This window comes from Polypterus senegalus, chromosome 13 (assembly GCF_016835505.1).
Source record: "Polypterus senegalus isolate Bchr_013 chromosome 13, ASM1683550v1, whole genome shotgun sequence".
NCBI classification, from domain to species: domain Eukaryota; kingdom Metazoa; phylum Chordata; class Cladistia; order Polypteriformes; family Polypteridae; genus Polypterus; species Polypterus senegalus.
In genome coordinates, this window is record NC_053166.1 from 82,371,720 (window position 1) to 82,394,820 (window position 23,101).

Genomic DNA, 23,101 nt, shown 5'->3' on the forward strand with positions numbered 1-23,101 from the left:
AAGCACTGACTCCAGCTGCAGTCCACTCTTTGTGAATCTCCCCCACAGTTTTGAATGGGTTTTGTTTCACAATCCTCTCCAGGGTGAGGTTATCCCTATTGCTTGTACACTTTTTTCTAATCTTGTCCTTCGCTTCACCTCTCTATTAATGTACTTGGACACAGAGCTCTGTGAACAGCCAGCCTCTTTAGCAATGACCTTTTGTGTCTTGCCCTCCTTCTGCAAGGTGTCAATGGTCATCTTTTGGACAACTGTCAAGTCAGCAGTCTTCCCCATGATTGTGTAGCCTACAGAACTAGACTGAGAGACCATTTAAAGGCTTTTGCAGGCGTTTGGAGTTAATTAGCTGATTAGAGTGTGGCACCAGGTGTCTTCAATATTGAACCTTTTCACAATATTCTAATTTTCCGAGATACTGAATTTAGGTCTTTCATTAGTTGTCAGTTATAATCATCAAAACTAAAAGAAATAAACATTTGAAATACATCAGGCTGTGTGTAATGAATTAATTTAATATACAAGTTTCACTTTTTGAATTGAATTACTGAAATAAATCAACTTTGTCATGATATTCTAATTTTATGACAGGCACCTGTAGATTTCTATTAATCCTGAAGGAACTCATAGGGTTACATTAGCAGACAAAAAGGTACAAATATACATATAACAAAAATTATTCTAATCATAGGTATGCTAACAAGGTACAAATACACATTTCACATGAATTATCTGTATGTAAATTAACACAGTGAAGGTATTTACTAAGTGTGAAGTGATTAAAATTTGACATTCTTGTAAGTTTCACAGTACCAGATGACCTTGTCACAAGTATATTTCACGTGGTGTCATTACCTATTAAGATGTCTGCCAGACCAACTCCGTTCCTTTCAGCAAACAAGGAATAAGATCATTTTGGCCAAAGTGTAACTCATTATACAGCCTGATGGCTGAGGGTAGAAACAGCCTCACATACTGCTCCTTGGAGCATCGCAGTTGTCTCAGTTTGTTACAAAATGTGCCCCTCTGTTTAGCCAAAACCTCATACAGTGGGCGAGAGTCTTTGTCTACAACAGTCAGCAGATTCCTGAGTAGCCTCTGTTGAGCCTCTTTCTCCAGTGAGTCCACCCTGACCCCCAAGACTGAAGTGGCCTTTTAATCAGTTTACTTAGTCTGTCAACATCACCTGCGCTAATGCCATTTCCCCAGCACACTACTGCATACAATATATGCTGGACACTACAGACTGGTGGAAAACGTGAGAGTGGCCTGCATACACCAAATGACTCCAGCCTCCCCTGACCTTTCTTGTGTACAGCCTCTGTGGTGGTGTTCCATTCAAGCCTGTCATTCAGATGCAGCAGAAAGTATTCATTACAAGTTTTGAAGTCCTTTATTCAGTTGAATTATCTTATCTTCTGTGAAAGTAAATACTTATTTCAATTCATATACTGTGGATTGGCCCTAAGATTTAAATATTAATTTTCTGTGGTCACCCTTATATTATTTGTAGTTTGGAATTTTGATAATGCATGTGATACTAGTTTTCTTCTTTTTGTTCCTGTCATCAATCGATTTTTGCCTTCCATATTGGGCAGCAGTGCGTGGGGGACAAGGCTTCCTCGCATAGAGAAACTGGGACTATTTGATGGCGTTGCCTCGTTCTGTAATTGATTAATTTACCCCACACTGTTGTAGTGGATTTTTGTCGGTGGATGATGAAGGAGATAGTAACTACTGAGTCGTTAGCGAAACAAGCAATCACATTCCGCTGGGCCCTAGCAATTAAACACAAGCATAGTAGCATGTGAACGTACCCGTTTACATGGATGTCAGTTTTAAGTCGTGTTGCCATTTACCCCATTTACGTGGAAAAACGAAAAGGCGCTGGCCTACGTGATGTGACGCAGCTTTCCAGTTGCGCCTGTAAAACTTGTATGTTCCACTAGATGGCGCAGTAATACCCAAAACACTTTTTTAATCTTCCGGTGAAACGCAATGTGGCACTTTTTAGTACATCCGGAAAGCAGCTTGTTTCATGGCTTCCCATATGGTCTAGCGGTTAGGATTCCTGGTTTTCACCCAGGCGGCCCGGGTTCGACTCCCGGTATGGGAACGGTTACTTTTTTCTTTTGTAAATTAAAAGTATGTCTATGATAATTGTATTTTTTATTATTAAATCAAATATGACATAATGCAATGTCAAGTTCTTGGCATGTCATACATGCTGCGGACAGCCTTCAGGGCACAGTGTAAATACTATCAGTTACGGCACAGCGTCTATATAAAACCTGCTTAAAGCTTTTTGAAAGAAAAGATCTCAGGGGAGGGTGCCCTCATCTGTAACCTCAGCATTTCCACAATGTCGCCAGATGCAGTATGCTGCATGTGGATGTCCACTGGTCCAGTGTGTCTCGTGATGGACACATTCCTGCATCTCGACTGACGATGTCGGGACGCGTCCTTGCCATGAACTGGTTTGATACCGAGTGTAGGGATAACTGATGAAAAAGTGGCTTAGTATTTCAAGTTTAATATAGCGCTTTCCCTAACTACTCAAAGTGCTTTATGTTTTGATTAGCTTTCAAAACTGTAGCAGTTAAAAGTGTCATTTAAGAAAAAAGGAATTCACACAGCAGGTGAAGAGAAGTGCAGTTAGGAATCTGCGCAATGGCTGATGGACACGTCGGCGTGTACTGGTCTGATATTGAAAATTTCCACCATTTGCGTTTAACTGATACGAAGGCTTCCTTCAGTTCATCTATTCCTACGCTTTCAAGACTACTTAATCCAATCCAATCTATGGTCGCTACAAGTTCAGCTGGACAACAGGTGTCAACCCATCGCCGGGCACGTGCACTAATATCGGGAAATTATTTAGAGTCACCACTTAATCTAACGTGCGCGTCTTTAGAGTGTGGAAGGACAACACAAGAACCCCTCGAGACATTTAATCGAATCAAAACCTAGCAGTACAAATTCGTTATGAGGGACACGCTGTCCCAGTAATTGAGTACAAGACACGATATAGCAATGAATCTCAATTCTGAAATCACGTATTGCTTTGATGCGTCCGGAGCTACAGGCAACATCAGGCCCAAGACAAGAACCAAACGTGGCCATGTGTATTCATTCAAACTCCCAGACTCGCTGTCAGCCCACCGATTCAGATTATTTCATACACGATTGCTCAGGATGATTGGTGCATAAGGAAAACCTTATGGCCTAGCCTAACTGACTAGCCACCGTGCCATCTGCACATTTTCTAGTAAAGCCGACTCTTACGCCGCTGTGTCTAATCTTTCAGTCTTTTGCAGGCCTGCACGGCTCCGAACAGTAAATCGTGCCATGAAAACCACTGTAAGTATCTTGTGAACAAAGCGTACGTCAGTTTTTGATTTATGTTCCATTTAAACAAAGCTGGCTCCGTGCTTAGGCGCCTCACCGTAAACTAATTCAACACAAAGTCACCGAGACGAGATAAGGACCACCAGTTTAGATTGTGAGGGTGTTTACATTGAGGATTGGAGGTCGACTTCACTTTAATTAACGGATTTTACCATGAAGTTGACGATAAAGATAACTGACTCCGCACACAGAACACTAATAATGAATATCAGGTAATCGGGTGGTATCACCAATCAGCCACGATTATGTAAGAAGATAAAGGCAGAGCTGATGAAAATCAATGTCACTCGTACACATACGCGGATAAATAAAAACAAACATTTCCAGACATTTTAAGATAAATGCTACAGTGGAAACCTTGTAAAGCAATTAAATAGCAAAGAGGAAATACAGTGCATGAACTACACATTAAGTGGTGGGCTTTGAACAGTACATACGAGACATGCCTGTATGTGAGATTTCTGACACTGGGAAGTCACAAATCGTGAGTGAGATACACGTTAATGAAAATTCACCTCGCAGGAGGCAGACATGTATAACAGCACACCTCGTTGCCATTGTTACCGCCGAGCGTGTAAACCCAAGGAAACAAGTGGGGTAATTCACGTCCGCTTGTTAAGAGGAAACACGAATTGCTTCCTGAGTGTCATCAAGTGTGAAAGGGGACACCGTCTGGGCAATCAACAATGACACGAGACAGGACAGGACACGTACAGCGAAAAATCACCTGTCCTGTCGCATATTTGATAGACAGGAAGATATTTTGGTTGATTATTAGCAATTTAGTACACATAAGACTTACCAATTTCTGCTTATGGTCAGTTTACAGTGGCTCGAAGCTATGCCATTCCCTGCACAGCTGTTAACTTCAGATCTCTGTCCCTGACATCATGCAGTGTTTGTCCGATTTTATTTTCTTTCCATTGGGCTTCTTGTTGTTCTAACTGCCTCCTCTGCAGATATCAGCGGAAGTTACATTTTAGGTTTCTGGCTCCATTATTGCTATTTAGCTTTGTTTGTGAGTCTAGGTCTTCTATAATGTTGAAATCAATTCTGAAAATACACATTTGCTCTACGATTGTACATTGTCTTTTCTGTCTCTTTTTTAAGTGCCATACCAATGGTGACCCAACTGCAGTTTCTGAACAATTATGCTAATTTATGCATATTTTTCTAAATGAACATACTCAGGGGGCGGCAGTAAGGAGACCTGGGTTCGCTTCCCGGATCCTCCCTGCGTGGAGTTTGCATGTACTCCCCGTGGGTTTTCTCCGGGTGCTCCGGTTTCCTCCCACAGTCCAAAGGCAAGCATTTTAGGAGCATTGGGGATCCTAAATTGTCCTTAGTGTGTGCTTGGTGCCTGTGTCCTGCCTTGCGCCCTGTGCTGGCTGGGATTGGCTCCAGCAGACCCCCGTGGCATTGCGCCCTGTGCTGGCTTCCTGACATACTCAGATTCCGATATTACTCTGATCTATTTGTGACTGCATGGAGGGCTGGAATTGCTATTTGTGTAATTGTTAGTTCTCGTTTTATTTTTAAATGTATTCCGCACTTTGAAATGGTCCAGTTTTCAAATTATTGATTGCCTCTGTGACAAAATGTTGCATGAAATATAATTGGGCATTTAGTTTAAACTGCCTAAATGAAAGGCGTTTACATTGATCAAACTAATGGACACACTGTAGATCAAAGACGAGTATACTTAAATGAAAGAGTGCATACCAGCCTACAGCAAGACAATAGCATTCATGTGATTTGTAGAACAGTATGTAATTTAGCAAAGCTTTCAAGCTGCCTGCAGGAACAGCTCTACTTACGCAATGTCCACCTAATCCCATCCACCTACCACAATACGCATTATTCTTGGAAACCAAACACCCTGCTGTTCGTCGTAAATGCACAGCTCGTCCCTTGGATTTCGCTGTCCGCCACTGCAGGGCTCGAATAGCTCGCATGACGTCATCTGTCCTACTTTATGTGTATTGTTCTGCAGCATTTCCCCTGAATGTCAATGGGGCTCGACGTCAGACGCGACGACCAATGAAAAACGAGAGCCTTCCAGGTGTGCACCGGGTGACTCAGGTAACTCTACACCACAGAGCGCTGCTTCATGGTTTCTTAAAGTCTGTCAAAACAGATGAGTCCAGGACTTCAAAGCATCGTCTGCTAGGAGAGAAGAAAGGCAAATCTTTGAAAAAGTGCTAACTAGACGGCGTTCAAGCATCTGGCTCTGAGATTTGCGTGGACATCGACATGGACCCGTTCCAGTCTTGTTTAAAGATCAAAAAAAAAATTTATTCAGCGATTCTGAACGGGAGGAGCTTCAAATGGACGCGAACGCACAAGCGTGGAAAACCAGGTACTGTCTAAAAATATTGTTTTGCTCGCCGTTCTTTTAAGGAAACTTTAATAGAGAGGTTGAAAATCACACTAGTTTACAGTAATTAGAGATGACAAACCTTTCGTTCCATTCTTTCCTAGTTAACATAGCTCCCGGAACCGGCCGTCCACTTAAATCATCTCTAACACGAGTTCCTGGTCTCCATCGTGCCGTACGGGCCACTAAAATTCTTCCTCACACATAGATTTAGATTCGGAATTTGAGTACATTTTAAAGTACTACAGATGGTCAAAACACTGCCTGACGTAAGTTCTGAGGGTCTTAATGCTGAATGTTAGCACTGATTGTTGCCTTTTCTTCATGAGGACAAGTATTGCTATTTTTGTTTTAGCACTAAAGTAATAATATAGTTTAAACTATACAAAATATCAGTCTATTCGGACTTGGAACCACCTGCCGTGCCACGACACTTGGAGTGCAAAGACTGCATTCTCTAACACAGGGGTGCCCACACATTTTCGGCTTGCGAGCTACTTTTAAAATGACCAGGTCGAAATGATCTACCTACATTAAAAATGCTATATATATATATATATATATATATATATATATATATATATATATATATATATAATAGAGAGAGAGAGAGAGAATACTTTATACATAAAATATATTTTGTTTTTACCTTGCGTAACTGAATAACCTTTATGGCCCAATAACAATTCAATACATTTATGGTCACTACAGTATTTGGATTTAATAATCTTCATGTGGGAAAAAGGCTGACTCCCATAAATAAGTAGAACCGAATAATGCAGTCAAGGAGCTTTTGAATTCAGCCGAGTAAAAAATGACGGCTGTCCGATTAACTGCGATTTTAGTTCCCTCACCTTTCTCTTTCTCAGATCGCTTTTCGCAAGGAAGTCAGTTTCGTAGTTTTTATGAACAGTTCGAAGGTGCCTTTCCACATTTTCCTTCTTTGGAATAGCAATGATAGATTGACAGATCTGATCAACGCACTTCGATTGTGACATTGTAAGGAAAAAAATCCTCTTCCAATTTTACATCCAGCCCATACCCTCCCCAAACATTTTTTTAATCCCTTCTTTAGTCGATATAAATTGGAAGGCTAAGTAGATCACAGCCGGAGTTTTGCAGTAGCTTGCGCGTTTGATGGTGCGTGCTGGATGACCAGTGTGTAAGAAGAAAAGAGATCTCAGACTGGCCAGAATGAATGTCAATCAAGTGGCAAATGCCATAGGCAGGATATATGATAGACAAAAAAATTGGAATGCAACGCGATCTATCTGCACAACCTTCGCGATCGACGCATTGGGCACCCCTGCTCTGAGAGACCGGGTGCCTTAGCTACTTCACCGGACTGGATGTTCAAAAGTGCAGGCGCAGCTATTCCAAGTACCACGTGTCAGTGCAGTCATCAAGTCTACACGTGACTTTTCCGTGTCCCCACCGCGGGCTAAGTTTCGAGTGTTTAAGCATTCATATGATGATTTCCCTTTTTTGTTTTAGCTCCCCGGGCGCTCTCCGCCTCTTCTAAGAAAATCTAAATGATCCCTTAAAAGCCAAAAACTAATTTACGGGAAACTGAGTGTACGAATAGCTACAGAAGTTTGGCATGCTTAAGTGCAATTTAGGTGTTGGGGTTACAAACTAAGTAGAACATCGTTTCCATTTAAGATCCTCACAGCAATCTGATATAAATACTATTTAAATTTACCCAGGTTGGAGAAACTCATAGTCAAAATCAGTGAGCAAACCATTTGTGGGAATTGCAGTGACGTCACCCCACCTCTCCCAATCTTTAATGAAGAAAAGTCTGAAGTAGCGTATTTCTGGGGCGTACATAAGAAATGTAATGATATACTTCATGAGGTAGAAGTACGTAATAAAGAAGAATAGTTGTGTGACATAAATGAACTACTGAATTATTCTCGATTGCAATGGAAATTTGTCATTCTTCACTCTCTGAAAGAGTTCTATAGAAGGCTAGATCCGTAGTAAAGGACTACAAATAGGCCTAATTCAAGTTTTATAATCACTGACCCTGAAATAGTGTAAAACGATACCCTTCTGCTAATGTTTGAAACTTGTCATTTTTAACCTTCTGGGAGTGGCTGGTAGAGGGCCAGGACCACCGGTAAAGAATCAAATTATCAGAAATATTACCATATGCGTCATCAGAAACCTCGAGGTAACATAGGACGACATTCATCTCCGAGCAAAGGGGGTGGCAGGGCGCCATTTACAACTTCACCAAGGGAAGCAATAATCCTAGAACCGGCTCTGCCTGGCGTTGCCAGACGGCTAGTCATTCAAAAAGGTAAAGAAGGTTGTGCTACAGTTGCACCGAGCAGTGCAATGACATCAACCCCTATAGCACTAAAGTAAAATGGTGCGGACTAAGTAATTGGACAATTATTTTATAAACAGTAAGTCTGTGAATTTGAGTCATGGAAATTATTGACATGTGGAAGAGGTGTGTAAATCTCTTGCTATTAAAATAAATGTCCAGCCATCGATAACCCAGTCCTCCTTGCAGTGACTGAGTCCTTGGCCTCTAAGTATGCAGGCTGCCAGTTTAATCCCCACCTCCAACTGACGATGTGACATTGACATTTTATCTTCCATTGTTCTGTTGTAAAAATACATTTATTATTAGTATTAATTTAATTTCTAACCTACTCAAAATGTTTTACATAGACAGTGGGGAACCACTTTAACCACAAACAATGTGCAGCATCCACCTGAATGATGGCAGCAATTGTTACGTCAGTACACTTACCACACATTAGATGGTGAAGGGGTGAGAGAGGTAGATAAAAAGGGACAGCGGATTAAAAGGGGCCCAGAATGACCAGGTTGTGGTGGGCAACTAAGCCAGGACATCGGAAAAGACCCTACTCTTAGGATGGTTTCAGTTTTTACAGCAGTACATGCTGTTTTCATGTCCCTGTCACCGCACTAGGACATTGTGATCCACACACTGACTACTGAACACCTGATGGCCTCACCAATGCCTCTTCCAACAGCAACCCAAGTGTTTTTCGAGGTCTCCTATCCAAACAAGCTTAGCTTCAGGTAGATTATCTGTTCTGAAGTGCAGGAGCTATAGTTGCTGGTAAGCAGGTGAACTAGGCCTCTACACTGATAAAGTGCCTCAGGATGGTATTTGCCATTCAAAGGTGCTTTACAAAATGACATTTGTTTAATATTATTTGTGGCTGCAAGGATGCATACGAACCACCCTATAGAGTCTAGCTGCAGACATCTATGGCAATGCTACGTCGAGGAGTTGTCACTTTACATTATGTCAGCCAGGATTGCCATGTCCAGAGAAAAATTCAAGCCAATGTACAGTTCAATACCCACACAGTTCAAAACCTGGCGTATACAGAAGGACCCACCGAAAAGCACAGGGCAGAGCTTCCCTCGGAGATTTGAGAGGGGTAGGTTAGGAAAATACCATTGAAGAAGGGGGATTCCCCCATAGAGATTTGAGAGTGATAAAGTATGTATATAAAGGACCAAGGAGCAAGAGAAGTGAGTCCCCAAACAGGTGAAAAGCATGCTGATAAAGCGAAGGAGGGGATTTGATAAAAAGCCCAAAATATGTTGTTTTTTTAAAAAAAAGAAGTTCAAAAAACACCTGCAAAATCTATTTTTCCCTGCGGACACAGAATAAAAATATCCCAGTTGGGTGGAGAAACCTGACGTCCGTGGTGTTATACGACATGCCTGGTTACACTATCATTAAGATTAGGGTAGTGGGAATGTTATCGGACTCAAATTATGACAACTGTCAAGTAAAGCAAGTGACATCATGCCATTTTGAACATAAAGACACTATTTAGGTTAGTATCCAAGTACATATTATAGACCCTAGCTTTTATTAGAAGACTTAGAAGACCTCGGTCCTGAGTATCCTAACATTATAAAAAAGAATGATTATTATCTTATCCGTAATTTGGTGCTGGGATTCCCAAGTCTTCACCAAAAAAGAAAGTAAGAGCAAGCTTTAAAAAAAATACAATTTGTATTTCCTTCTGTTCCTAGTAGATACTCTCTTATTGCATTTCTAGTCATGTCTGTTATGCAAATGTCATGAACAAGCAGAAAAATATTCCACCCCTGTTTAACTGACTGATCTTAGATGTGCATTTGCATATTGGTTTCCACACTCAGACACCACAAGATCCAATCTGAATGTATCAGTCATAGACAAGAGCTATGAAGATAGCTAACAGACATACGACTATGTGGAGCAACCTGAGGGAGTACACTGAGCTGTTCAGAATATCAAAAAAAACATCTCATGCAGTACATTGTAAGCCAAGTCAAGTGCGTTGTCGTGTATACAGTACAGTGAAATTCAGACTTGCATGTTGCCTCTGAACAGTTACCAAAAATAGAAAAAATAAATGCATACATGAAAATGATACTTAGCATATATATACATTGTAAATTAAACACAAAGACAACGTCCAAGTTTTTGGGGATTCCGCCGTATTCTGAAGGTGTCAGGCGAATGAATAACGTATTTGCAGTCTGGAGTCCAAAACAGAACTGATTATAACAAAGAGGAGGTGGTATATATGGTCAGAAGGAAATGACATTATGAGTATGTGGCATTCTGGAACCAGAAGTGACATCAGGAGGAGGCAGGGTGGACTAGAAACCGGAGGTGATGTTGTCTGGGGAGGGGAAGTGAGGCTGAGGGTTCTTCTGTTGTTCTGTAAAGAGAGAGGAGAAGTTAGAGGACAGTGCCAACCCCTGGTCCGGCAGGCAAATGCAATTATTTGAGCACGTAAACTCTCTCCTAATTGCACATGTGTGACTATAGATATATTAAATTATTTATACATTGTGGACAGGTGGAAGGAACACACAGGGAATCCAAAGAAGTATTGAGGTGCCAGCTGGGTGGACCCTTTTAATTATAACAATAGTCGTCAAACATAACAAGCGCTCAAACTCACAAAAGACAATGAACATAAATAGCCTTCCTGGTTTTTTCTAAGTAAGTAGCTCTTTAAGGACGGCTCTGGCTTTAGGAGCTCCATTCATGTCCAAGTCCAGATCCAAATGAGACTCCGTCATCTGGGGACAGCAGGTTTTTATAATCCTCTGTCTGGAAAGGACAGGGTTAGTCACCCCTTAAGGGGCATCTTTTCAGTGCTGTGGGGAAGGCCAGAGATGACACTGTTAGCGACAGTTTCCCCCCTTTCCCTGTTGGGCTATTGTCTACCTTAGATGAGCCAGAAGGTGTTCCTTTGACGTGTATGTGTTACAATATATATTTATATATGGAAGGGAAGGTCTGTGATTTGTTGTTTGTAACAACACCCTCTGAACTCGACCTTATTAATCCCTCCCCTTTACAACCCTGCCCCCATTTCCTATATATTGTCTTTGATTCCTGTATATCTAATCATTGTCTTCTGATGATGACACCTGGTAGGTTGTCGAAAGCCTAAAGATTAAAAAAAAATATTTTAAGATACATGATTCATTTTCTTCCTTTGTGGATTTCTAACTCTGTATATTGCCAAAAGTATTGGAACACCCCTCCAAATAATTGAATTCAGGTATTCCAATCACTTCCATGGCCTACAGTGTATAAAATCAAGCATGTAGGCATGCAGACTGCTTCTACAAACATTTGTGAAAGAATGGGTCGCTCTCAGGAGCTCAGTCAATTCAAGCGTGGTACTGTGATAGGATGTCAATAAGTTCATTCGTGAAATTTCCTTGCTACTAAATATTCCACAGTCAACTCTTTGTGGTTTTATAACAAAGTGGAAGCAATTGGGAACAACAGCAACTCAGTCATGAATTGGTAGGCCACATAAAATCACAGAGTGGGGACAGCACATGCTGAGGCACACAGTGTGCAGAAGTTGTTTTTTGCAGAGTCAATAGCTACAGACCTCCAAACTTCATGTGGCCTCCAGATTAGGTCAAGAACAGTGCATAGAGAGCTTTATGGCATGGGTTTCCGTGGCCGAGCAGCTGCGTCCAAACCTTACATCACCAAGTGCAATGCAAAGCATAGGATGCAGTGGTGTAAAGTACACCAATACTTGACTCTAGACCAGTGGAGACGTGTCCTCTGGAGTGACGAATCACACTTCTCTGTCTGGCAATCCGTTGGATGAGTCTGGGTTTGGTGGTTGCCAGGAGAATGGTACTTGCCTGACTGCATCATGGCAAGTTTAAAGTTTGGTGGAGGGGGATTGTGGTGTGCAGTTGTTTTTGAGGGGTTGGGCTTGTTCCCTTAGTTCCAGTAAAATTAACTCTTAATGCTTCAGCATACAAAGCCATTTTGAACAATTTCAAGCTTAAGGGAAAACTTTGAAGATGGCAATATGACTGTGCACCAGGGTGCAAAGCAAGGTCTATAAAGAAATGGATGAGCAAGTTTGGTGTGGAGAAACTTGACTGGCCTGCACACAGCCCTGACCTCAACCCGACAGAACACCTTTGGGATGAATTAGAGTGGTGACTGTGAGCCAGGCCTCCTTGTCCAACATCAGTGCCTGACCTCACAAATGCTGTCCTGGAAGAATGGTCAAAAATTCCCATAAACACACTCCTAAACATTGTGGAAAGCCTTCCCAGAAGAGTTGAAGCTGTTATAGCTGCAAAAGGAGGGCCATGGGTGTTGTAATGGTTAAAGCTTTGGACCTCAGACCCTGAGGTTGTGGGTTCAAATCCTGCTTTTGACACCATGTGACCATAAGCAAGTCACTTGACTTGCCTGTGCTCCAATTGGAAAACGAAAGGAAATGTAAGTCACCTTGGATAAAGGTGTCAGCCAAATAAGTAAATGTAATATTGTTTGTGTACCTGCTAGGTCTGGTGGAGTTCTCCCTCAACTTCCCCAAGCCATACATCTTAGCAGAATTCAATTAGTCTCATATGAGCTAAGGGAGTGTGGTGTTATGCTCAAGTGTGCCCTGTGAAGGTTTGGCATCCATTCCAAGTTATGCGGACAACAATACAAATTTCCATACCGGATCGGTCAAGCCCCGAGTTAACAATGACTGCCACCAGTACTGTTAGCCAACAGGGTGCTGGCGGAAATTGGGCTACTGTTGGCTGAAGAAGGAGAAGAAGAGGGGGGAGACGTGTTTGGAGGCAGGAGGAGATGAGGAAAGTAAAGAGAGTGGAACTGAGGGTAGGAACTTTGAATGTTGGCAGTATGACTGGTAAGGGGAGAGAGTTAGCAGATATGATGGAGAGAAGGAAGGTTGATATATTGTGTGTGCAAGAAACTAAATGGAAGGGGAGTAAGGCCAGGTGGATTGGTTGTGGATTCAAATTGTTCTATCATGGTCTGGATGGGAGGAAAAATAAGGTAGGAGTTATTCTGAATGAACAGTATGTCAAGAGTGTTTTAAAGGTGAAAACAGTGTCAGGCAATGGGTGAGAAAGAAGATTTTTGCAGTGAGTTGGATGAAGTGATGAACAGTGTACCTAAGGGACAGAAAGTGGTGATTGGAGCGGATTTCAATGGACATGTTGGTGAAGGAAACAGTGGAGATGAGGAGATGATAGGAAGGATGAAGGAGATTGAAGACTGCGAAGTGGTGGCAGGGGAAAGTGTAGTTAAGCAGCATAGGATGGTGGTCTGTAGGATGACGTTGGAGATCAAGAAGAGGAAGAGAGTGAGGGCAGAGCCAAGGATCAAATGATGGAAGTTGAAAAAGGAAGACTGCAAGGTTGAGTTTAGGGAGGAGGTGAGACAGGCACTGGGTGGCAGTGAAGAGTTACCAGACAGCTGGGAAAATACAGCAGATGCAGTAAGGGTGACAGCAAGAAGGTTGCTTGGCGTGACATCTGGAAAGAGGAAGGAGGAAAAGGAAACTTGGTGGTGGAATGAGGAAATACAGGAGAGTATACAGAGGAAAAGGATGGCAAAGAAGAAGTGGGATAGTCAGAGAGATGCAGAAAGTAGACAAGAGTACAAGGAGATAAGGTGCAAGGTGAAGAGAGAGGTGGTGAAGGCTAAAGAAAAGGCGTATGATGAGTTGCATGAGAGGTTGGACACTAAGGAGGGAGAAAGGACCTGTACCGATTGGCTAGACAAAGGAACCGAGCTGGGAAAGATGTGCAGCAGGTTAGGGTGATAAAGGATAAAGATGGAAACATACTCACAAGTGAGGAGAGTGTGTTGAGCAGATTGAAAGAGTACTTTGAGAGGCTGATGAATGAAGAGAACGAGAGAGAGAAGAGGTTGGATGATGTGGAGATAGTGAATCAGGAAGTGCAACAGATTAGCAAGGAGGAAGTAAGGACAGCTATGAAGAGGATGAAAAATGGAAAGGCCGTTGGTCCAGATGACATACCTATGGAAGCATGGAGGTGTTTAGGAGAGATGGCAGTGGAGTTTTTAACCAGATTGTTTAATGGAATCTTGGAAAGTGAGAGGATGCCTGAGGAGTGGAGAAGAAGTGTACTGGTGCTGATATTTAAGAATAAGGGGGATGTGCAGAGCTTTAGTAACTACAGGGGAATAAAATTGATGAGCCACAGCATGAAGTTATGGGAAAGTAGTGGAAGCTAGGTTAAGAAGTGAGGTGATGATTAGTGAGCAGCAGTATGGTTTCATGCCAAGAAAGAGCACCATATATGTTTGCTCTGAGGATGTTGATGGAGAAGTTTAGAGAAGGCCAGAAGGAGTTGCATTGTGTCTTTGTGGGCCTGGAGAAAGCATATGACAGGGTGCCTCGAGAGGAGCTGTGGTATTGTATAAGGAAGTTGGGAGTGGCAAAGAAGTACATAAGGGAAGTGTGACCGTGCTGAGGTCTGCAGTACGAGCGACGGATGTATTCATCGTGGAGGTGGGATTACATCAGGGATCAGCTCTGAGCCCTTTCTTATTTGCAATGGTGATGAACAGGTTGACAGACGAGATTAGACAGGAGTCCTCGTGGATCATGATGTTTGCTGATGACATTGTGATCTGTAGCAATAGTAGGGAGCGGGTTGAGGAGACCCTGGAGAGATGGAGATTTGCTCTAGAGAGGAATGAAGGTCAGTAGGAAGAAGACAGAATACATGTGTGTAAATGAGAGGGAGGTCAGTGGAATGGTGAGGATGTAGGGAGTAGAATTGGTGAAGGTGGATGAGTTTAAATACTTGGGATCAACAGTACAGAGTAATGGGAATTGTGGAAGAGAGGTGAAGAAGAGAGTGCTGGCAGGCTGGAATGGGTGGAGAAGAGTTAATTTGTGACAGACGGGTATCAGCAAGAGTGAAAGGGAAGGTCTACAGGATGGTAGTGAGACCAGCTATGTTATATGGGTTGGAGACGGTGGCACTAACCAGAAAGCAGGAGACAGAGCTGGAGGGCAGAGTTAAAGATGCTAAGATTTGCATTGAGTGTGACGAGGATGGATAGGATTAGAAATGAGTACATTAGAGGGTCAGCTCAAGTTGGATGGTTGGGAGACAAAGTCAGAGAGGCGAGATTGCGTTGGTTTGGACATGTGCAGAGGAGAGATGCTGGGTATATTGTGAGAAGGGTGCTAAGGATGGAGCTGCCAGGGAAGAGGAAAAGAGGAAGGCCTAAGCGAAGGTTTATAAATGTGGTGAGAGAGGACATGCAGGTGATGGGTGTAACAGAACAAGATACAGAGGACAGAAAGATATGGAAGAAGATAATCCGCTGTGGCAACCCCTAACTGGGGAAGCCGAAAGAAGAAGAAGAAGAAGATTGTTGGCACCAATAATGAATGAATGGTTGCAATGTTAATGACTGTAATGTCACCCTGACTGTTTTGTGTGATGCAGTTTAATTAATCATATGGATACCACTGAGGTGAAGCACAGGATAGAGTGGCGCAGGTAGTTCAGTTTGCACTATTCAGCGAAGTCCTCCACCAGTGTGAAAGGATGTGCATGGTGGGGAAGTGCAGTCAGAATTGTAATAATGTGCTCATCAACAAATGGCACCTCTGAGATCAAAAATTTAAAATAAGCATTGAAAGTTGTGCATTACATGTTTCAAGACTAACTTAGCGAGTGTGACAGAAAATGTGTGCAGTTCTGGTTGGATTCAAAAACAATATTTAACTTTTAAAAGTCTCATCTTTCATTCATTCAATTTCTATTTGAGTCACTCCTATAAATGTGAACTGAAGACTATTCAAATGTAACATGAGCTGCTCTCAGATTCATTTCCGTGACTTAATTCATCCAAAAGCTTTTGGGCAATATACTTCAATTTCATCCATCTTTAGAAAGTGGAGGGTAGTCAGAGTGCCCAGAGAATCTCACACCAACAAGGCGAGAACATGTAAACTTCAGAACAGCCCAGGATTTGAACCCAAGTTCCTGGAGATGTAAGGCGACAGCCTTAACTGCTGCACCACTCCTATTTATTGTTTATCATAAGTATATTGTTTTTCCTAAAATATTACTGTCTAAAATAACACCCAGCTAAATACAAAAAGGGCGTGGGAAACATGAACAACTGATCGTAAATGCAGTCACAGGGCTGGCTGCTTTCACATTTATTTGGGAAGCTTTCAAAGCTGCTAAGCAGGATAAATGAGCTTGGGCTGTGAAACATACCTTGGTTTAGTTTCCTTATAATTGCTCTGCATGTTTTACAATGAAAAATTAACTAATAAGTATTTTCCATGCCTAATTTTGCACACTGCCCTGCTGCTTTGCATGTAAATTAGATCACATTAGCATATCACAGCATCCAATTCATCCACAGTCTTAATCAGCTATCCATTCATCTGTTATTGAAGCCCATTTTCTAAGTCCAGTTTCTGGGGAGCCGGCAACTGCACTGGCAACATCAAAAGCAAAAGAGCAACGTCATGGTGTCAGGAGACTTTACAAGTTAAAGAGCCTGTCCTTTCCTGGGTGTCACGTACATGAATTGGTTTAACCCAATTTGTGTGCCAATTACCAAGACATATTGGCCACTTCGAACTTTTATATTTTGAACAAATATCTAAAGAAATCTGCTTAGCCATCCTGTAAATTGACAAAAGGCTGATCACTATATTTATGGAGACACGTTCGTTTCTAAACAAAATAACACATTCATCAGAAGAAGGACATGCTGAAAAGCAGGTGGAAGAGCCATCAAGAGAGGTGGAGGAACATTTTCAAAAAACAGGAACATTTTACACCAAGCAGGCTTTCTGCAAGTGTCTGCTTTAACTTTTATTGTTTTACTTTTATCACCTTCACTTATCTGTAATCTTGTAGTCTTGCTTTTCATAGTACCAAAGACAATATACAGTACTACAGAAAAAAAAAGACTGGCTGAATCTTCCCCCTGAAACTGCTTTTCATAGTAATCATAGAAGGGGAAATAACATTTTAAATTCTATTTAAAGGAAGGTTTAAGAGGAGGCCAAATCCCACCCCCCAAGGCCGTCACTAGTTGTTCAGTCATTCATGTTAATTTCAACCGGTTAAATTCAGTTGCTTAAAAGCCTTGGACGTTTGTGTTTTTAAGGACCTCCCACTTCACTGCACTGTGTTGTAGTGGCCACCCGGTTGTCTCATTTTTCCCCTTTGTATTTCATGTCATGTGACACCGACTCTTCTGAGCAGTGGATCAGTTTAAAAGAAGAAAGCAGAAGAGTCCTGATGGTTAAGCTATTAACCTGTGAGCCTCCAGGATGCGGCTTCAATCCTATTTTCTGTATGACTCTAAACTGTGCGATGTACATTTATGAAGCCATTGCCTATACTTTGCTTATAAAGTGGCTTGAGGTGGCCTATAACATACAGGAGGGGCTATATAATATAAAGCACATTGATTTTATTAAAAGCTATTTGACGCTATTTGTTACATGTATACAATATACAACTACACATTATACAAAGTTATTGTCTGTCTGTCTGTTATACCATCATTGTTATCACTCTTTAATTTAATATTGTTCTTTATCAGTATGCTGCTGCTGGAATATGTGAATTTCCCCTTGGGATTAATAAAGTATCTATCTATCTATCTATCTATCTATCTATCTATCTATCTATCTATCTATCTATCTATCTATCTATCTATCATATAGTGCCTTTACTTTTTTCTATCTATCTATCTATCTATCTATCTATCTATCTATCTATCTATCTATCTATCTATCTATCATATAGTGCCTTTACTTTTTTCTATCTATCTATCTATCTATCTATCTATCTATCTATCTATCTATCTATCTATCTATCTATCTATCTATCTATCTAACTAACTACACATTTCAGACTGGCAGTTTGCACAACCACTATGGCTCCGACAGGATTGTCTTAATGATAATTGAAAATATTGATTTCTGATTCCCCATCTTGCATTAGCAAAGAGAATTTGCATTTTGTGTTCTGCTTTATGGCACCTGCTTGTTTGCTTTTCTTACGATCAGGAATTTCAGCTTTAATGCTTCTGCACTAGGCATTGTGTCTCCATTTAGCTTTCAATTCTTGGTGTATACAACACTTTCTCTTATCTTTCATGCTTATTTATTGACGCCTTTTTCAATCAATAAATCTTTATTTTATTTAGCACCATTCAGAGAGTACGATAGCAAGGTTCTTTATTTAGCAACCAAACATAAGTGATTTCAGTTATATGTTTATCCTCCGGGGGCCGGGCCTGTTACTAATCACTGGGCTTAACTTGGTAAAGTATGACTCAAATTCCTGTGATAATCAAATTTACAAGGAAATAAGTGATTCAATCATAGAATAATAAATTGCTTGCTTTCGATTTTGGCAGGAACGAGCATGATAACATAACGTGTTATGGGTGGGGGTCACTAAGTCCATACATGCTCGCCCCGTGCCAACCATTCAAATCCCGATCCACTGCATGGCTGGGGTTTGCAGACAAATATGACCCTTCGTCAAGCAATACCATGGCTCACTTTTAAATTTGAAAACACCATCAGCATTTTTCAAAGGGCTGAATTTCAGATTAATTTCTCTTATTCTTTCCCTTTCTTTATACAGAATCCATAGAGACCATCCCTCTGGTGGAAATTATTGCAGTGCAAAAGGGGCTCGTTGAAATTGTGCCTTGTAAGAAGATTATTAACACACCTAATGACTTTACGGGTGAGTACTGTGGTTGGCGTCTGACCAGGTTTTAATCTGCCATTAGTCATACATTTATAGAGTACACCCTAAAAGACAACAAAAGAATTTACCTCAAACAGGAAACATGCAGACATTTTCATTCGAGTGTTTCATGTAATTCCAGCAGATTGATTTGCTTAACTTAGAAAGGAGTTCCTTGAAAATACAATATAAAAAGTGAACATTTTTTACTGTTTTCCGCTTTAGTTTTTGTCATATTTTTCATATATCACAAGTTCATGACAAAAAGGCCACATGACAGAAAGGGGGAGCAGAAGCACACAATATACACAACAAGACAACATAAATAGAAGCAGACAGCAATGAGCTTGAAAGCAACCTCTACATTACACTACTGTCTATCCTGAATGAGTCCTCATCACTTGAGATGTTTGACCCAAGAACCTGTCTACACCAGACCTCCATCAAACCCAGCCATGACCGGACCCCCTTCTCAGCAATCAAAAGTAGTCAGCCCTCCACAGTGGTGTTTCTAAACCTTTCTGAGGGGGTTCCCCATAATGAATTGAATGAATCAAGGATTGTAGGAGCAAAAATAAATGAATAAATAAATAAGTGCAATCTAGTGGTTGAGAAACACTGATCTACACCAATGTTCCATTGATCCCAATAAAGACATGGTTATCTGTAGCCCAAACTTCCCAAGCCATTACTGCTAATTCTGATTTGGACACAACCTTCAAGATGTCATCTCAGCCAAATATCTACAGTCCTACAATGCTAATTGGGGCTTCACACTTAGGATTCTAAAGCAGTCCATAATTTCCATTGATCCCATTGTGAATGCAACTCTTAGGAACTCTAATCTACTAACTATCTACAATGCTAAAGTAGCTCCTGAGACTTTACAATCTAGAATGCAAAGCAGTCCACTGTTTCCATTGATTCTGTTGAGAAGGAGACTATTAGGAATCCAAAACCATATTCACGGATGCCAATCAGAGCTCCACTTTCAAGAACTCAAAGCAACTGCTTCCCTCTATTCTCCAACAATGCCAGCTGGGGCTCTCAGAAACACAAAAGCACCCAACTCCTTTCATTCTAATTGATGTGTGACTCTTGCAAACTTCCATCCATCCATCCATTTTCCAACCCACTGAATCCAAACACAAAATGTGTGGCCCATATAGTTTCAGTTTCATTTTCCTGTATGTCTGTGCAGTATGGCTGTGCATTTCTAACAAAAACACACAAATGCAGTTGATATTGTCCTCTGTGTTTCAATGCAGTGTTTTTTGTGAAGCGAGCTCTGAAACGCCAACAGCGCTGGATTCTGGACAAAATGGTCTTTACTGCTGAGGACTCCAATCTGAGGGATCAGTGGGTGTCGCAATTATCACAAAGAATTGAGCAGCACGGTAAGCATCAACCATACATGAACAGGGCAAGGCTGGCAGCGTGACACCAAAGGAGTGTTAAGTGTCAGAGAGGAAATGCAAAAAGAGCATTGTGTGGACATCCCAGCTTTGTTAGGAACTTCATACAACTGCTTAAAAAGATACTCTTCCACTGTTTGTTTTTTTTTTTCATCTGCCAGAAGTGACTACAAATTAGAAATAGAAATATACAAGGATCTGTGCATTGGTATGGTGACCTGTAGGTGGTGATCTTGAGCAAGAGTGGCCGCCCCGGGCCCCGCTTTTGAGGTCCGCGTATCCCGTTCGAGCAGATTTGTCAAGTTATATTCTCCAGTATATATATATATATATATATATATATATATATATATATATATATATATATATATATATATATATATTTGAGATGCTTCTAAGAGGAACCCTTTTAAAATCCCTCTTCAAGGTCAAATTCCATACATGTACGTCTTTGAAAACATTCCATAGTCCACCTTCATCGCCCAAAAAGGGTCGCCAGTATAAGCCCATTAGTGACTGGGTGGGCTTCTCCTATCTGTAGAAAGAGGCATCGCATCCAGATTAAACTACAAAGATATCATCAACAACTTTTTACAGTCAGAAGGCAAGAAAAGTGGATGTTCATCTGGAAACCGGTAAGAGATTTCATGATGATACCTCAACGTTAATTTCACACTTCCTATCGAGACACTAAAACCCGCATTTTATTTGTAGGCCATAAACATGTCCAAAAACATGTATCGGTAGTGATAACTGTCTGACATGACATCAACGTAAGTTATGACTATGACATCTCGCATATCGAGACTCAGTATATACTTGCAATTTGGGTACTTTTCTAGAAGAGGCCCTGCTAAATTCCACATGACACTGCATTGCATTTCGCACCGTCGTGATATTGTCATGAATTATGAATTGCACTTATTTAATAGATTATATCGTTATATTTTGATAACGTCTGCATGTTATCTTGCAAAAATTTAGCTGAATACTGTAATGAGAAAATTCGGTGTATGTTAACATTATTTTTATTAAATTCGCGCACAAGTTTATACAGTCCACACATACCGGTAACAGTGTTTGGCGTAACTGGCCCCGTGTGGGGTTGGTCAGTCCTAGGCCCCGCACACCCATAAGGCCGCCTCTGATCTTGAGCTCCCCAACTTTAAAATAGGACCAACTTGGCCAAGAAAGTATAAAAAGGGTGGGTTTATTACAATGGGAGAAATAATAAATTGATATTAGGAAAATTGAACAAACCAAGTGACCAAACTATACAGGTCTTGTCCCTAATTATTAATATGAGGTGTTTTAATACATTTAAACATGGACATTTCCACCCACCAGTCACATTCTTGACAGCATTTACACTTTTGACTCCATGAAAATATGGCTGGAAGGACTATTTAGATACAAGTTCTTGGAATTGGCAAGGAGGTCAACCAGAGATTCCAGGCTAGTGCTCTTACCTAGTGGCTCCTTGTGTCCCAATAACCCCTTGAAGTGCCAGAACATTTAGTTACATCACCTTGATGGACAATCCTTTAAACTGATATCTCTGCAACCCAGAGTCTCCACCCTGGAGCTCCAAAGAGGTGGAGTTGACTTAATGGACAGACATCATTATTTAAGTTAGATAGCCTTCCCACAATCCTAATCTTAACAATAGTTTAATCAGTTTTGGAGGTCTGCAGCTTGACTTTATTGGGACCTGTTGGAATCAACTCCACCTACTTGGAGCTCCAGTTTGAAGGCTCCAAGCTGCAGAGATACATTCTTGCAATTGTTTACAATGTGTTTGTGTGTCTTTTTGAGCATATGTATGCATGTACTGTATGTCCAAGTGTATTTATATGTATGTCTGCATGTGTGTGTAAGTGTGTGTCTGCTATTGTGGACGTGCTTTTCATTTATGCAGTTAGATTATGGCTCCACGTTTTCATGCAAGTCTGAATGTATATGACTTACTGTTGGAAGTTTTGTATTTTTGTGTTGTACGTCTGTGCCTAGGATTGTGAGTGTGCTGTCACAGTCACTCATTCTTGTTGACAGTTTTCTTCAACTACTTTTGGCAAGTTTCTCATTTTTCTCTCTTCATTTAAGTTGTCTTCCTTCTCAGTGCATACCTCTTCAGCAATTATATGCTGTTTTAGCAAAAAAATGAAGCTGCACTGGTATAACAGTGCCGGCCATGCTCGAGGGCATGAGAATCATCTTACACCCTAGTCACCCGAGTCCTACTTTGTTGTGCACAAGCTCAGATTTCCCAGCCTGCCCAGCTGACTCACTTTAAAGCTTTTATTTTAACCTTCTTTTTCCACCACCCCTGACTGAGCTCCTTCGACTGACTGTTCTTCTCTTTTTTGCCTTAGGTCAGCAGCGTCCACAGAGGCTGCTAGTGTTTATCAATCCTTTTGGAGGCCGAGGAAAAGCATGCAAAATTTACTACTCGCATATTGCCCAGCTGTTTGAGCTGGCAGGGATCAATGTCCATGTGCTGGGTAAGGCATGAATTCCTAAAATGACTGTGGAGGCCATTAGCAGGAATCAGAGGGAGGAGAGGGTGCATCTGTTAAGACACAGATGTCTGGCATGGGCTCAAGTTTGCAGGGGTGCTGGGGGGTTGTGAGGGGGTCCTACACTGGTGTCCAGTTGTAATATATTGCAGTTGTCAGTATCTGCTGACTGGGCTTGACTTTTGTCTTGATGTCACTCTTCTTCTACATCTTCTCCAGAAACAGAAAGAGCAAACCAAGCCCGGGATTACATTCTGCAGAAGGATTTGTCCAGCTTTGATGGGTAAGAAGGCTTTTTTCATTCAGATCAAAGT

The 23,101-nt window shown here is 41.3% G+C and overlaps 1 protein-coding gene and 1 non-coding gene across 2 annotated transcripts in view; both read left to right on the plus strand.

Annotated features, from left to right (window-relative positions):
- Positions 1-2,041: 2,041 nt before the first annotated feature.
- Positions 2,042-2,113, plus strand: trnae-uuc. Its single transcript has one exon. It is a non-coding gene; the product is annotated as a tRNA-Glu (tRNA).
- Positions 2,114-5,421: 3,308 nt separating this feature from the next.
- The window catches only part of zgc:158263 (ceramide kinase family protein), a 31,455-nt gene continuing 13,775 nt past the window's right edge, over positions 5,422-23,101 (plus strand). The window contains exons 1-5 of the mRNA XM_039775129.1: positions 5,422-5,764; positions 18,749-18,853; positions 20,125-20,253; positions 22,644-22,772; positions 23,007-23,070. Of these exons, the coding sequence (XP_039631063.1) occupies positions 5,659-5,764; positions 18,749-18,853; positions 20,125-20,253; positions 22,644-22,772; positions 23,007-23,070 (533 nt within the window). The 5' untranslated portion in view covers positions 5,422-5,658. The remainder of the gene's footprint in view (positions 5,765-18,748; positions 18,854-20,124; positions 20,254-22,643; positions 22,773-23,006; positions 23,071-23,101) is intronic.